This window comes from Aquarana catesbeiana, linkage group LG04, assembly GCF_042186555.1.
Source record: "Aquarana catesbeiana isolate 2022-GZ linkage group LG04, ASM4218655v1, whole genome shotgun sequence".
Classification (NCBI taxonomy): domain Eukaryota; kingdom Metazoa; phylum Chordata; class Amphibia; order Anura; family Ranidae; genus Aquarana; species Aquarana catesbeiana.
This window is the reverse complement of record NC_133327.1, coordinates 346,148,484-346,165,483: the sequence shown is the minus strand read 5'-3', so window position 1 is coordinate 346,165,483 and position 17,000 is coordinate 346,148,484. Positions and strand designations below refer to the sequence as shown.

Below are 17,000 nucleotides of genomic sequence, written 5' to 3'. Positions count from 1 at the left end.
AGCAGGCTGAGGGCCGCAATCAGGTAAGACCTTTGCACAGGGGTAGAGGCTTCGCCCACCCAAATCTCTATGAAGCCTCCATCCGGAAAAACATTTCTGGAGACCCTTACATGTGAGACCCCCTGTGTACTACAGTAGCAGGGCACTAGATCAGTCCAAGAGGTAAGCAAAAGCATAGTCCATAAAACAGGCCAGGATCAGTTCATGTGCAAGCAGTAGGCAGATGTGTAATTGATAAAACAGGCCAGGGTCAGTTCTCGTGGTAGTGGCATGGTTATTTGAGGAAGCATGGGAAATGGTCAGTACAGATTTTGAAAATGGGGAAATGGTTAAGAATATGGGCTAATATTTTAGGGATGTGTGATAGTCGAAAGCATTCACCAATGCAACGGCCGGGTTTGGATGGACACTGGGGACAATGGTAGCTGGTATCTCTTTAAAATCCTCTCTTGCTACTTACTCAACATCTTTTTTGGTGTCTTCGGCCTGCTTCAGATGGTGGAATGTTGTCCAAGAAGTGGCGCTCATGAAGTCAGCTAACGGCATCAGAGCGAAAGTTTCCTGGGGGGGGGGGGGGGGGGTCCTTGTTGGTATATGAGGGATGTGACGACAACTTTGATGCGTTTTAGGAACTGTGGCAGGGCTTTCCCTGGATTTGGTGTGAATTCAAATGAATTAGATTGCTACTTTCTTGTACCAGAAACGGAACCTCCTTATTGACAAATAGGGCTGACCCCCCTCCCCCCCCATGTAGCGATTGTAATCTTGTACACATTTTGTCTTTTCAATGGGACCTTGTCTTCTTTGAACTTCAACTGTAGTGTCATCATGGATGGGTGGACATCATGTACACATTCCTGATATCCTTCCATCTCAAGACCAGCACTTTGTTACATCTCAAAATTGATCTTTCCCCCCTTTGCAGGTTTGTATTCACTTTAGCTTGTGGGAAGCCCTTCCTATTCTTTCTGGAGGTTCCGCAGGCCAGGGTTTCTGCGAGGTATAGGTGTTTAAAAAGGGGCAGGCTGGTGTAGAAGTTATCCAGGTATACATGGTAACCTTTCTTCAACAGTGGGTATGCCAGGTCCCATACAATTTTAGCAGTTCTGCCCATGTAGGCTGGGAATCTCTTCCTTTGTGTATGCGGAACGCATACAGATATCCCGTGACTCTCGCAAAGCTTATAACATTTCACTCCGTATTTGGCCCTTTTGCTAGGAATGTATTGTTTTATTCCTAGCTGGCCTGAAAAGGGTACCATGGACTCATCTACACATATATGCTGATCGGGGACATAGAGTTCTGAAAATCGTTGGGAAAATAAATTTATGAGTGGGCGAATTTTATATAACTTATCGTAATTTGGATGATTGCGGGGAGGGCACTGGGTGTTGTCGCTGAAATAAAGGAAGCACATAATCTCGTATCGGAACCTGGCCATTACAGAAGAATAAATGAGCATGTGGTGGATGGGGTTGGTGGACCAATAGACATGTCCTTCATTTTTTTTTTTTTTTTTGTTAGCCCCATGTTTATGGTAAGGCCCATAAACAATTTGAACTCCCCTGGTGTAAAATCTCTCCACTCAAACGGACGGGCGTATGATGATTGGGGGTTGTTGGCAATATGCTGCTGGGCTTATAAAGTGGTCTGGTCCGCGATGAATTGCAGCAAAGTGTTGGGCAAAAATAAATAAAAACAATCGATTTCTGTAAAATTTTGGGTATTGGCCTGTACATCTGGCTGTGCGATGAAAGGGGGAATTCTTGCTGATCCTGAGTCAGAAGGCAGCCTTGTTGGTTTGGCAAGACCATCTGGGAGATATATAGGCTCTTGGGGGATGTGACACTCCAGTGCTGGTAGCTGGGGGATTTGAAGTTCCTGTGCTGGCGTTTGGGTATGATGCTGTGGCAGCGCTGGTACTGGGCTTGGGAATTTCTTGTGGTCTTTCGCTGGCGGCAATACTGGTACTGAGCCTGGGAATTTAATCCTGGGGTATATTGCTGGCGGTTGCCTGGTTTCCAGAGTGCCGTGCCCTTTTAGGCAGGATCCATTCTTCCTCTGACTCATTTGCTGATCCACTACTATCAATTGGTTCAAATTCTGAATTTGATTCAGAATCGGAATTGGCATTTGAATCTGATAACAACTCCCCACTGCTCTCATTAGTCATATAGAGGATCTGGAAAGCCTTCTCACTGCTAAAAACTCTTTTGGGCATTTTTCTGATGGGCTGTGCGACGGGTGACAGTCACTGATGGGCTGTGCGACGGGTGACAGTCACTGATGGGCTTTGTGAAGGGTGACAGACATGTGGCAGGTGACGGTCACTGATGGCAGTCTAATTGTGACCGGTGCACTTTATGGGACTGATAGATGACAGATGAGGATCATGGATGGGTCACTGACGGGTAACTGATGAGTGAGAGACGATGGTCACTGATGGGTGACAGGTGCACCACTGATGGCAGTCTCTGACGATGACAGGTGCGCTTTATGGGCACTGATTGATTGGTGACAGGTGCACTTTTTTAAGCACTGATGGGCACTTGTGTGACAGCTGGAAGGGGGGGGGTGGTGATGTGACAGGTTCTCTGTTTTTTTTTTTTTTGGTGTGTGTGGTGTTGGTGCAGACATTACACAGATCGGTAACTCACTGCTCCTGCCTCTTCTCTCCTCACACTGGAAACTGTGTGTGAGGAGAGAGTAACTGGTAGTAACCGCTCTGTGTTTACATTTAGTAATCGGCAGTGAATGGATCACAGCCGATCACGTGGTGAACAGCCGCCAGCCATTGGCTGTTTACCCTTGTCGGTGACGCCGTGTCTCGGAGACTTACCGACAGTGCAGGGCTGCAAGCCGCGATCACGCGCATGCCCTGTTTGAATGGGATGACGTCGGCCCAGACGAGAGCCGCACTGCCCCACTGTCGAATAACGGTGGGCGGACGGCAACTGGTTAAAACATTTGTTAACCCAAAAAAAAAAACAATGGATCCTGCTCCTTTAAAGCATGTTATGGCAGTGCTTGTGCTGTGTCATATGGCCCCCTGTAACACCTAAGAAACCAGGCTTAACATAAGGAAATGATTCCGGGGCGACTGCACTTCCAAAAATCCAATACCAAGTGTTAGAACATCATGAGGACCGATACTGGCATAGTCCCAAAGTATGTGCATAGTCTCGAATGAACGTCAATGGCGACAAAAAACTGCCAGTTTCTGCCCTCCCCTATGTAAACTGACCACGGTGTTTCATGGCTGCAGAGCCCTGACACCGTGGTCAGTTTACGTGCCTCCGTCAATAGCCCTGCTATATATGTCGTCCTCCCCTCGCTGCCTGTCAGCTCATGACAGTGCAATACCCCCTCCTCCACTTCCCTCCTGCTGCTTGCATACCTGTAACATTTATGCACCATCAGCACTGTCTCCTATTGCAGTGTACCCCTCTGTGTGTGATTTATAAATGAAAAAAAAATATGCTGTAAATACCTACAGTAATTTAAGAGCGGCGATCCACAATCGTGACCGGCTGGCTCGCTCCACCTCTCCTCTCTTCCTCCCCTCCCGACTGGTGTCAGTGGGGGAATCTCGACCCCTCCCGCTGCATCTGTCAGAGGAGGAAAGGAGAGAACTGGCCAGTTATGTGATCGTGGATCTCGGCTGTGAAATTTGGGTGTTTATACCATTTTTTTAAAATCACACACAGAAGAGGACACTACAATAGGAGACCGTGCTGATGGTGCATACATGTTAGAGTGGCTTAACAACCACTTTAATATATTTTATGTTCTATTTGCTATTTTTTTTCATCTCTTTTAGAATTTAGGCCTCCCATGTACAACTCAATAATGTGTAGGATACTGGCATCACTTGCATCAATCAGGCAGTGTAGGGGTTAACTGACGAGCATTAATGTGCTCCATGGAAGGATCCTTTCAGAGCACTTGTCCTGATACTCGGCAGTGAATAAGTCAGATAGAAATGTTGTGGCAAGTTAAGTGTCAAGTAAGTCAGTGACAAGTAAATTTCTCTTCACTTGAGTTGTCAGATGTGCTTATCTAAGTAGCATTTTTAGTGCAGGCCATGAGCAGGGGGGGAGTGTAATTTGCTGGTGTAAAATATCCAACTTTTATATTCTTCTCCTTAATAACTACAGATATTTAAGTTGCATGTCGCTGTGCATACAATCTAAGAACTTGCTATATGAACTTTGGACTATTAAAAAAATGAACCAAGGTATTTAGGAATGTCTAAAGTGCTCCTTTTAATGAAATGTGATTTGGTATGTTCATTGTTTTTTGGGGGGATATACTGAGTAGATGCAAATAAACGAGAAAATAAAGTGGGATATTGTGTTCTTTTGCAGAAATATTCACAGTCGCGCAGTCCAAGGACATGGGAATGCAGGCATGCAAGCACAGGCATTGTCTGTGGCAAAGGAGCGCCATCTAGCTGTCGCTGCTGCTCTCTGGAGAAATTTCTTCCCTTTCTTGAAGAGCCTGAGACTTTCCCAAACGCCTCCCTCCCAGCTAGCTGACACGGCAGCAGGTCTGTGCTCTTTTCCCCTATTTCCCTAGATCTTTTTCTCTTCTGTCCTATTTTACAGTTATTTTATTATAAAGATAATTTAATGCTTTTTAATAATTTCTCCTAATTATCTATATTCACTTGGCATGGTGTTTATCCACGACCTGTGTTGTGTTTTTTTTTTTTTGTTTTTTTTTCAGGCTACACTCTTCTGGCTTTGGACATACCTAGCAGTGCCCCACCTGAGCTTCAACCTCAGCCTGTTTTATCAATGATGCAACTATTTGGATGGGATGACATGGTCACTCCCCAGCTGGTGTCTCGCTATCTGAGCCATCTAATTGCAAACAGGTAAGATAACAGTAATGGAATTATAATGTGATGGAAGGCATACTTGTGCTTAACCTTCAAAAAAAGTTTAAGTTCTTCTATTTAGTGCAATAAAGTCTTGGTAAAAGTTTGTTTATGCTAAGTTACACAGAGCTGTAAAGCCTGCCATAGATGGAGTAATTTTTCTTTCCTGCAACCACAAAGAGCAGGAAAAAAATTGCTTGATTCCACATCAGCACAGTCAGGAATCCCACTGGTGGAGCCGTTGTGTTCTCCCAGCAGGGGGGGGGGGGGCTGACCCCACTGGGAGTATACAGTGACTATAATAAGCTGCTGGCAATGGTCGCATTTAAAATCTGTCAAGCTGGTTGTACTCAAGCTGATCGATCAACTTGGGTACATTCAGCCTGCCCATACATGGTTCTAATCTTGGCCGGTCCCTGCTGAACCGGTCTAGATTTGAAACGTCTATGGTCGGCTTAAGAGGGCACACTATTTGCAAGTGCACATTTTAGCAGTTTTGTCACCATAAATGACAGGAACTTCGCTCTTGTTAAAGTTGGTAAACAAATCGCATTTGATTCCAGACCATTGGTTAAAGCACCATGGGAGGTATAACCTAAGCCCTGCTTTATCTTAAATAAAAATAATAGAAAGAATCCCCTCTGTGCAGAATGTTTTTATATAATGTCAAATAATCAGTAGTTAGGAGTTAACTGGTGTCATAAGACAGCACACCAGAGCTGTGCTTTATCAGTCAGACATCTTCAAGTATACTATTCCCTGTAGTAATGAGGATACCTTCTCTTCATATGTCCAAATCACAATTCACCTGAATCATAGAGAAAGATTACAGTAGGCTCAATGTCACAGTGATTGTTTAGAGGACAGGCAGATTTTTCATCTTCCGTTAAACAACTAGGGCCACATTTTCTGTCAAGTAGCAGACAGAAACTCATTTGTTGTGATGCGGTTACTCTGTAGCTGTATGTTATTTATAACCCCACAACAATTTCTTTGGTCATGAAGGACCAATGGCTCAAGGTTTTAGTCTTGAGGCTTTCAGCATTGCCTTTTTTTATTTCGGCTTGTATATTTTGAGAAATATTGTACAAAATACATGATTTGACAGGATCAGATTCATTAGCACATAAATTACAACCTCTATGGCGAACAGTCTGTAGTGCAGATGAAGCACATACCTATTGGTACAGTCTGTATAGAGGTGCCCCTACACCCACTAATATGAGGTGCAGTATTGGCCTGCATTGTGTGTGTGGGGGCTTTAGTTGGCATCTCTATGGGCCTGTGTCGACTGGCTGCTGTTCGCTTCAAGCAGGTTTTGCATGCCCAAACAAGTCAATGGAAATGGAGTCACTTGCAGCAGGTCAAATGCAGTTAAGAAGGAACTGCAGATCCAATGCACTAGTCTGAATTATCTCAAAAGTATTTCAAACCAATGCCATCCACACAAACTCAAAGGCCCTAAAAGATGCAACTAAAGTACCTGTGTGTGTGTGTGGTGTCGGTCTCTATTTGGTTTGTCACACAAGTTCTCCTATTTGCATTCAAGGTTTGGTAGTTGAATTTATTGCTGAAGGACACAAACTGGTTTCTACATCTGTTGTGAACTACAAATTCAAGCATGTCCTACAAGACAGATGCTGACAAGATGTACCGTGACTTCAACTTTCACAACAGCTGGAAGGCCACACATCGAACACTGCCTCTGTAATGTGTGCTAACGCGGTGACAGCTTTGAAAGATTGCGCAATCAGCCATTTATATCATCACAGCTAGGAGAAATTAAACTTCTGTAATGCTCATTAAGCAATTATTTAGCCTATAAAGATAGCTATGTAATTAGGTCTCTGAAAGTGAATGTGCTAGTCAGACGCTATCAGGTCTGTTTAACAGCACAGTGTAAGGTGCGTAGAGATGCAATAACTCCTAGAAACCAATCAGATTTCACATTTCATCAGTTTCATCAATTCGAGGCTATGAAAGATGTCCAAATTGGATACTGCATACCATTTTTGCCCTGTTATATAAAAGTCATTGTCTAATTGTGGTGTTTATGTCGCTTTATAGCTGCGTGAAGCTTGAGTAACATTGAAAAGCTTTTTAATTACATTTTATTCCCTAGAACATTAACGGAGGCTCTCAAAGGCATTGGAAATGCAGCTTATCAGGCCCTGTCAATCAGAACATGGAGTCGATGTGTTTTGCAGATGTATGTTGATCAGCCAGTGAGTGGTACGATTCGGACAGACACTGAACAAGGTAAGTCTTATGCCTTAAGAATTCTCCTGCAGTAGTTTCCAGTTAATCAAACATAGTTGTCATTTTTTTCATTACCACCGATTGTTGAAACATTTTGGGCCTGTTTAGACCTATGCATGGACATAGGTGTGTTTTGTTTTTTGTTTTTTTGTTTTTTGTAAGATTAGGCAAGTGCATTGTCATGTGTCAACGTGCGCTTTCTTTGTGTGTCAACATGTTGTTGCCATGCCTTTTTCAGTGCATTTTCACTGTAGGATTTAGAGTGGATAGAGTCAACGGCTATTAACCAAGGTTTGTTAGCCACCTGATGACCAGCGATGTACCCTATTATATCGCTGGACTTTGGTTATACCAGGGCGATGCCTGCAACCGCAAGCATCGTTCCGGTATATTTCTTTACAGCCACCAGTCAGCTTTCTTGTAAAAGCGATCCTAGCAGATAATTAGCCACTGGATTGCTTTTACAAGCAGCGGGAGGGACTCAAAGAATACACCCCCCCCCCCCCCCCCAACAACAAAAGATCACCGCTCTAGGCAGACATCTCCTAATACACCCCACCTGCTGATGGTAACAGGGGCTGGCTCTGCATGTAGTAGGAATGAATCGAAGAAAAGGCTGGACGGTGGCTCTTAACACCTTTATTGATGGCAGTTTAAAAATTCTTCTGGTACAAAGACATCAGAGGCACCGGATCGATGAGAAGCTGACAAGTTTCACACCACTAACGGGGTGCTTAGTCATAGCTGTTGGAAGATGGAATGACCGTCCATATATATGTTGATGAGAAAAAGGTTGATCAAACAGGAAATCGCTCTGATAGGCCACCCACATGGATACGTCAGTCCAAATTCCTGGGTAGGTGTATGGGATATCTTAATAAACTTAAACATGACATCCCAAAATAACCTGATAGATATACCAGATGCATTGTGCAACACAAAAATGCATAATGAACAAACATAATATGTAAATATTCATACTTAAAATTTGGAACAAATTAATCAATGAACAAATGATGAAAAGAGTGAAAAAAATAAAATGAATAATGAAAGAATAAATACAGGAATTAAAAAGTTAAAAAACCAAGTACCATTGTGCATATATATACAAATGCATATTAAAAACATGAGTTTATGGAAATAAAATAAAACACATTAAAACACTGTCTCTTGGTTTTTTCTGTTTGTTCTATGTAGCATAGAGTAACTGGAAAGAAAAGAATACAATATAATCAATATATATATATATCAATGTAATGCAAAACATGTTACTGATTCCGATACTACTATGTACATATAACTGTGATAATCACAGCATGGGAGGAATAATATAGCTTTAGTCTGTCAATAATCGTATTTAATGGAAAAAATCCTTCAAATCTCAGATAGAGAGGATCCCATGGGGACACGCAAACAGGAAATTTATGAAAACAAAGCTGATGGGGATATGCAGACTAAGTCTGCATCGGTATATGAAAAGATAAAACCAGTATACAGGTAAGGTTTCTAAATGGATTTGTAATTGCGTTTCTACAAGAGTGTCTACAAAAATCTACATGTATGGCTACAAATATATAAAAATACATATAGTGTAAAGGTTCCAAATGAGTTGAGACACACACACACACATAGATAGATATAGAGAGAGAGAGAACACACCACTAGAGGTGTCATAGGAATGTGAAATGGTATCAGCTTCTCACAAGAAATGAACATTACCCATATATATATATATATAAGGCAAAAAAAAAAAGTTATATATAATATATATCAAAATTAATTTCAAATGACTGTATGGATAATTGGCATACCTCGTATCTATTTAAAGTTAACCTAATGCATCCGATGCACCAAATATAGAAGTCAATCGATAAAATATCGCATCCACTCTGAAACATCCAATATATGCACAATGCATGATAATCAATTAGTAAACAAACATAATTCCCTACATATGTCCATATTTAACTTTTGATCTTTAAAGATGAATATTCTTGCATTTTTGTGTTGTGGTTTGTCTATTAGGTTATTTTGGGATGTCGTGTTTTAAGTTCATTGATATCCCATACACCTGCACGACTCCAGGTTTTTCGTATGTGTCCAGGAATTTAGACTGATGTATCCATGCGGGTGGACTATCAGAGGGATTTCCTATTTGATAGACCTTTTTCTCATCCCTATATATATATATATATATATATATATATATATATATATATATATATATATATATATATATATGGATGGTCATTCCATCTTCCAACAGCTATGACTAAGCACCCCATAGTGGTATGAAACACGTCAGCTTTTCATTGATCCTGTGCCTCTGATGTCTTTGTACCAGAAGAATTTTTAAACCGTCTTCAACTAAGGTGTTAACAGAGTGCGGCTGTCCAGCCTTTTCTTCGTTTCAACACCCCCACTCCCGCCACCTTTTGCGGCTCTCCTGTCCAACCGGGAAACCCGAGTGTTCAGCCATAGAGCTGATCGAAGACTGGAACAGCTCTGATCAGCTCTATGGTCTAGGAATCCGGAAGCAATGAGCATTTCAACACTTCCGGTTTCTCCAGATGTAAACAAACCCATAGTGGGTAAAAAAAGCACTGAAGGGCAGAGGAGAGACCTAGTAGACCCCAGATCTCTGTTAAGAGTACCTGTCACTACCTATTACTATCACAGGGGATTTATATTCCCTTTAATAAAAACAATAAAAGTGATCAAAAGAATAAAAAAAAGGGGGGGAAGGTGTAAAGATGAACAAAATAAAATTATAAAAAATGTAATTATAAAAAAAAAAAATAAGCGTCCCCGTTCGGCCTTTTCTAACACTTTTTGTTTACATATTAAAACCTTTTTTTTTTTTTTTGCTCGAAAATTGCTTAGAACCCCTAAACATATATTTTGTTTAAAGCAGAGGCCCTAAACAACAAAATGGTGGGTGTTGCAATTCTTTATTTCATACAGTATTTGCGCAGCGTTCTTTCAAGCACAATTTTTTTGTACAAAAAAAAACTTTGAACTTTAATGCACAAAAACACAATACCCAATTGTGCGGTAAAATACAAAAGATGATGTTATACATAGTAAATAGTTAATTTTATTATCCATAGGTGACATTTTAAAATCCTTTAAGGCTGGGTTCACACTATTAAGAATTGGATACGGGTTTCTCCGCATGCAATTCGCATGACAGGAGATTATGACCGACTCTCTATGGAACCGGTTCACACATCTCTGGGGCAGCTGCGGAGCGGATTGCACAGGGGTCCTGTGCGTCTTTGGCTTCGTTTCAGATCTGAAATCAGGCAAAAATTCGGGCTTGATTCGTCCTTGAAACTGAGAACAGGGACGAACCGGACCCCTGCTGTGAGCTGCATGCAATCTTAGTGTGAACCCAGCCTTATGGTTACCACTTTAGATTTACACAGGTGGTATGGGGCTAGAATTACTGCCCTTGATGTGATGTTTGCAGTGATGCCTCACATGTATTGTGGGATCGCTGTTTGTGTGGGACTGATGCATGCGCTCGCCTTTGCATGGGGGGACTGTGTAAACATGTTTAAAGTATAACTAAAGGCAAAACGTTTTTGGAGTTTTGAATAGTGTGCAGATGGATTAGAACATCTGTCAGTTGTTTATTGCTGCCTGCATCTCTGTTGGGGAGATTAACCCTCTCCATGATTCCTGTTTACCATTATCAACAAAAGTGAAAACAAGCAAAAGTCCAAAATTTTGGGCTGTCCCAGAACGAGATTAGTGAGGATATCTTCCAACGGGGACACTAGTTCTGGTAACCCTGATAACTACCAGGGATTCCTTCATTTTAAAGAGATTTCCTGTTTTATCTATGGGACAGGAAGGGAAGAGAAATCTCACCAATGGGACACAGATGACAAAAATAAACCATACAAGGGATATCCCTCCCTTACTTAAAAAGTTTTGCCTTCAGTTCTACTTTAATTTTCATGCAATTTATACATTGTAGACCTTTAGTATCCTGAAACAAAGAGCGCACACGCCTACAGGAAGTCCACAATGGCCAAAAGAAGTTGTTCTGATATCTTGACTATAAGACCTGAATAAAGGATATCCAATTTATGCAACTCTGTAATGATAAATAAATCAATGTATATGTTAAATGCAAGCTGTGTAAGCAGCTACATTTTACCTGGTAAAAAAACTATTTACTGGCGCAAACACTATGTAACCATGAACACTCAGAGCCCAACAGGTGGGCACATAAGTCCAGGAATAGGCTAATGGCGGCAGCTGTCCTTAGAGATAAGCCAACTCTGTAGGGTAGAAACAGGGGAAGACAAAGCAGGAAGTGCCACCTGAGTGGCAAGGGGCAAACATCAGGGGCAATCAAAGGGTTAACCTGTGTGTGCTCTCCTACTATGTGGGGGGGTGAACTCCTGATTAGCAGGAATCACAGATCTCCCTCTCCCTTGCTGACAGAACAATGGTCTGCCTTGTTTACAAGACAGCTGTTCTGGCATTCCCCCGAACAATTGCGGGTGGCCAGCGGCCCGCGGATTGGTTCCCGCTGTGTCCAATCACAGCGGGAGCGTGGCTCTGGTGCCACGCGCCCACCAGAGCTGATGAAAGAGATCATGTACAGGGACGTGATTTTGCACTAAAGGGCCGCCCTGCTGCAGTATATGTATGTGGGGCGGTCCTTAAGCTGTTAATAGTGAAATTAAAAACACTCACAAAATAGAAGTATAAAACATGCTCATCTGGTGCGGAGGGGCCGCTCTGATCCATCCTACCGACATCGCGATGCGCCCAGGAACACTGGAGTTGTAGAGAAGCTGGATGGCATTCTGTGACCACAGGGAAGCAGGAAAAACCACAATGGAACGCAGGGCGGATGTGACGTCACTGGAGGCGGGGAGGCAACCAGAGAGCTCACAGGAAGGTCAGTCTGGTCTGCTGGCCAGTAGAAGGAGCTGAAGATCTGAGCGCGTAGCCTATTCTCTTCCTATGTGCTTTGTGTCCGCCTCCGGTGACATCACATCTGCCCTGCATTCCATGGTGGTTCTTCCTGCTTCCCTGTGGTCACAGAATGCCACCCAGCTTCTCCACAGCTCCAGTGTTCCTGGATGTAGAGAGATGACGGTAGGATGGATCAGAGCGGCCACTCTTTGCACCAGATGAGCATGTTTTATACTTATATTTTTTGAGTGTTTTTAATCCCATTATTAAACTTCTTTGTAAAAATACTAAAATCAGGTGGCACTTCCTGCTTTGTCTTCCCCTAAATTTTGACCTGGTAGCCGTCTCTAGCTGTTCCTATACAGTAGTGCTGCAGTGTGAAAGGAAGTGGCTTTGCTGACAAAAGGCATGCTGATGGGGAGGGAAATGTTGGGGAAATCGGTTTGTTTATTTTATTGGCTCTTCGATTTAATCTTGTTTTTGGTTTGAGTTCTGCTTTAAGAACATTTTTTTTAGTGTGTTTTTTATATATATTTTTTTAGGTTCAATGCTATGAACTTACAAACTAAAATTGTATTAATTATTTTTCTTTTCCAGGGAGATATTGCATATTTACCGCTTCCCAAATGCACTATAGCCAAAAGATGGCTACAGTGCAGTGTCCAGCCGGTAATTGGCAATTGTGACAGTGGACTTTTAGCCTTCGTTCACGCTGAACTGATTTGTCATGTGATTGGACAGGTCAAATCGCAGCTTATTGCCGACTTTGCAGCACCGCACCGATTTGCAAAAGTAGTTCCTGCACTAAGCCACACAGATGTCTTTACAGTTGCACTTGAAGTTGCATGGACATGGTGCTTTGAAATTGTGCAGCTTCAGATGAAGTCGCACAATTTTCAAAGCTGTGCTCAATGTGAACGAGGGCTTACACTGATAATCAGGGCACTGATCATCAGTGTCCTGATTATCAATGAGTGCTGCCTATTGGCCTATTGGTGTCCATCAGTGCTGCCTCAACAGCGCACGTCACTTACTTATTTGCAAAATTTTATAACTACAAACTAAAACTTTTTTTTTTTTTTTTTTTTTTTTCTGTTTGTTTAGTAAAATATTAAAAACCCAGCAGTGATTACATTCCACCAAAAGAAAGCTCTGTCTGTGTGAAAAAAATGATAAAAATTTCATATGGGTACAGTGTTGCATGATCGCATGAGGTGTAATGAAATTTCAGCGGCCGAAAAATTGTGTTTTCGGCATCTTTCTGTTTAAGAAAAAAGGTGCTGATAATGGCACTGAAAATGCACATGATTTTACCATGATTTTTCCTGCGATTTTACTGTGCTTATGGTGTGATTTTCATAGGTCATGTGACTCAACCACATCAAAAAGTAAAATAGGTGCATTATTGATGCTTTCTTGCTACATTTTCAATGCATTTCAACGTGGAGGTGTGTTTTGGTGTGCTTTTTTTAATTGACTAAAAATGCAGCCAGCAATATCTTTAACACCACAACGGAAGCGCAATGGACCGGTGTGAAGACATGCATAGAGTTTAAAGGGATGCATTTTTCGTGCGCTAAAGCTGCCGATAATGGTCGATAATAAAGTCATATTCATTTAAATTCAGGTTATTAATTAAAAAGTTGAATATGATTATAATTTTTATATTTCCGTTTTGGCGCCATAATTTCCATTCGGTGCACCTTGAATCGTGCAACTGTCATTCAAAGTGAACGCTGAAAATTGGCCTGGGCATGAAACGGGTGAAAGTGCCCAGTAGGCAAGTGGTTAATATGTACTATCTGCAGACAGCAGCAATGGTAGATGAAGTCTGGGAGCATCAATCATAAAACATACAGAAACATAATTGTAAATGGTTATTAAGAGATTATGCAAATACTTTTAAGCAACCTGTATTTTGTACACATACCTTGTTGATATAAAAGGCATGATTTCTGGTTTCATTTTCATTTTACAGCGTTGATACTTTCAGAACAGCTCACAGAACTAACCCGGTTAATATTCAAACTGCCTGAAATAGAAAATCTGTTTGTTAAAGCTCAAATCGAACCAGCAAGTTACAAGCAGGATCCAAAAAGTGCACTTCTGCAGTTTTTCCAGGTAATATCGCCACACACAAGCAAAAAAATATTCAACGTATGGCTTGTGTCTTTAAAAACTGACCTCTTTGTTCACCTCTTTATTTAAATTTAAAAAGCACTATGGTGAGCAATATGAAAACCTAAGCCTTTTTTTTTTTTTTTTTTCCTCTTTTTAGATAGTTGGCATAGTGTATAGTGGCCTGGAGACCTTGTCAGAAAAGTCTGCCATGGTGACAAAATGCCTGGAGTATTCTGGTGATATCCTAAAATATGTCAAGCCTAACCTGTCTAAGAAGGGGCCTGTGGAAGGGATGCAGATCACGTACCGTACTGTAGGTAAGTGGGCAATTTCTCCATTCATAGACAATTTGTTTTACCATAGACTGATGAACAGCAAGGCTTTTGGAGATACTTTTACAACCCTTTCCAGCTTCATGCAAGTCAACAATTCTTAATCGTAGGTCTTCTGAGAGCTCTTTTGTGCGAGGCATCATTCACATCAGGCAGTGCTTCTTGTGAAAAGCAAACCCAGAACTGGTGTGTGGTTTTTTATAGGGCAGAGCAGCTGTAACCAACACCTCCAATCTCATCTCATTGATTGGACTCCAGTTGGCTGACACCTCACTCCAATTAGCTCTTGGAGATCTCATTAGTCTAGGGGTTCACATACTTTTTCTACCTGCACTGTGAATGTTTACATGGTGTGTTCAATAAAAACATGGTAACATTTTAATTCTTTGTGTGTTATTAGTTTAAGCAGACTGCAATTGTCTATTGTTGTTGTGACTTATGCCCCGTACACACGGTCGGACTTTGTTCGGACATTCCGACAACAAAATCCTAGGATTTTTTCCGACGGATGTTGGCTCAAACTTGTCTTGCGTACACACGGTCACACAAAGTTGTCGGAAAATCCGATCGTTCTAAACGCGGTGACGTAAAACACGTACGTCGGGACTATAAACGGGGCAGTGACCAATAGCTTTCATCTCTTTATTTATTCTGAGCATACGTGACACTTTGTCCGTCGGATTTGTGTACACACGATCGGAATTTCCGACAACGGATTTTGTTGTCGGAAAATTTTATCTCCTGCTCTCCAACTTTGTGTGTCGGAAAATCCGATGGAAAATGTCCGATGGAGCACACACACGGTCGGAATTTCCGACAACACGCTCCGATCGGACATTTTCCATCGGAAAATCCGACCGTGTGTACGGGGCATTAGATGAAGATCAGATCACGTTTTATGACCAATTTGTGCAGAAATCCATATCATTCCAAAAGGGTTCACATACTTTTTATTGCAACTGTATATGATGTACCTGTGTAATAAAAAAATACTGACTTTTAGTATCTGCACTGTAAACCTTTCTATCATAGTTGATGCCTTGGTACTTCTACTGTATGTGATATAGAATTTCCTATTCAGTGAACAAAGAAATGCTCCTATTTGTCACTTAAAGTAATAATTCTTGGCTGACGCACCATGAAAATGTGCATAGCTGTGTTTTTTTCAGCAAGAGCAATTGGAACTCTGAGAAAATAGGAAACTTTCAGGCGTAATGCCTTGGTTGTGAATGTTCAACCTATGCTTCATATTAGATGTGATTTAACTACAGAATAAGTCACACTGATTGACTCCTGAGGGTATGCCAAATGTGCAGGGTCTGCTGCTGTTTTATCTTCTTTCTTGTCTTCTTTCCAGGATATCTTGTGCGGTACTGGGCATCGATTCTGGCCACTTCCAAAGCACAGCAGCTCCTCTTCCGCATCATCGATTACCTGCTTTTACCACATGCTTTGTTCCAACAAGATAAGGGTTTGCCGGCAGCTATGCTGTCTGCTGTAAAGGAGAGCCTGCCTCTTTTTCTCCAGGTACAGGTTTGAAACATGCTGGAACAATATAGCAGGATGTGTGTCCCACAGTGACTGCTGAAAATGTCTCCTTATTTGGGGAATGCACAGTGTAGTCCAGTGTCTGAAGTGTACGTCTGCCTGCGTATTTCTCTTTAATATTTGTTTAGCTACTAATGGCTAAATAATATATTTGTGATAAAACAGCAGTATAGGTGTTGCCATCATTTTATTGAAAATGTTTTTGCTTTTTTAATCAGAGACCATATACTGTATGTGTGTATGTATAGAGATATATATATATCTCTATATATATATATCTCTATATATATATATATATATATATATATATATATATATATATATATATATATATAGAGAGAGATATATATATAGAGAGATATATAGATATATATATATATATATATATATATATATATATATATATATATATATATATATATATATATATATATATATATATATATATATATTTTTTTTTTTTTTTTTTTTTTTTATTATTATTATTTATTTATTTCAGGTACTTATATAGCGCCGTCAATTTACGCAGCGCTTTTACATATACATTGTACATTCACATTCTCTACCCACACAGTCCCTACCCTCGAGCTTACAATCTAAGGTCCCTAACTCGCATTCATACATACTAGGGACAATTTAGACAGGATTCAATTAACCTACCAGCATGTCTTTGGCGTGTGGGAGGAAACCGGAGTACCCGGAGGAAACCCACGCAGACACAGGGAGAACATGCAAACTCCAGGCAGGTAGTGTCGTGGTTGGGATTCGAACCAGCAACCCTTCTTACTGCTAGGTGAGAGCGCTACCCACTACACCACTTTTTTTTTTTTTCCCCTCCAACTAATATTTCAGTTTGTTTTTCTGAGTTGTACAGTCTATAGGTCACATCAAACGTGGAAAAGGTTCTGAAATGATTTATC

At 41.2% G+C, this 17,000-nt stretch overlaps 1 protein-coding gene across 2 annotated transcripts in view; it reads left to right on the top strand.

The window, feature by feature from the left end:
• Positions 1-17,000, top strand: part of MMS22L (MMS22 like, DNA repair protein) — a 153,043-nt gene that overhangs the window by 121,103 nt on the left and 14,940 nt on the right. For both annotated transcript variants that reach the window (XM_073626972.1, XM_073626971.1), the window contains exons 14-19: positions 4,368-4,549; positions 4,729-4,879; positions 7,005-7,141; positions 14,058-14,200; positions 14,358-14,517; positions 15,890-16,059. In XM_073626972.1, coding sequence (XP_073483073.1) covers positions 4,368-4,549; positions 4,729-4,879; positions 7,005-7,141; positions 14,058-14,200; positions 14,358-14,517; positions 15,890-16,059 — 943 coding nt within the window. The remainder of the gene's footprint in view (positions 1-4,367; positions 4,550-4,728; positions 4,880-7,004; positions 7,142-14,057; positions 14,201-14,357; positions 14,518-15,889; positions 16,060-17,000) is intronic.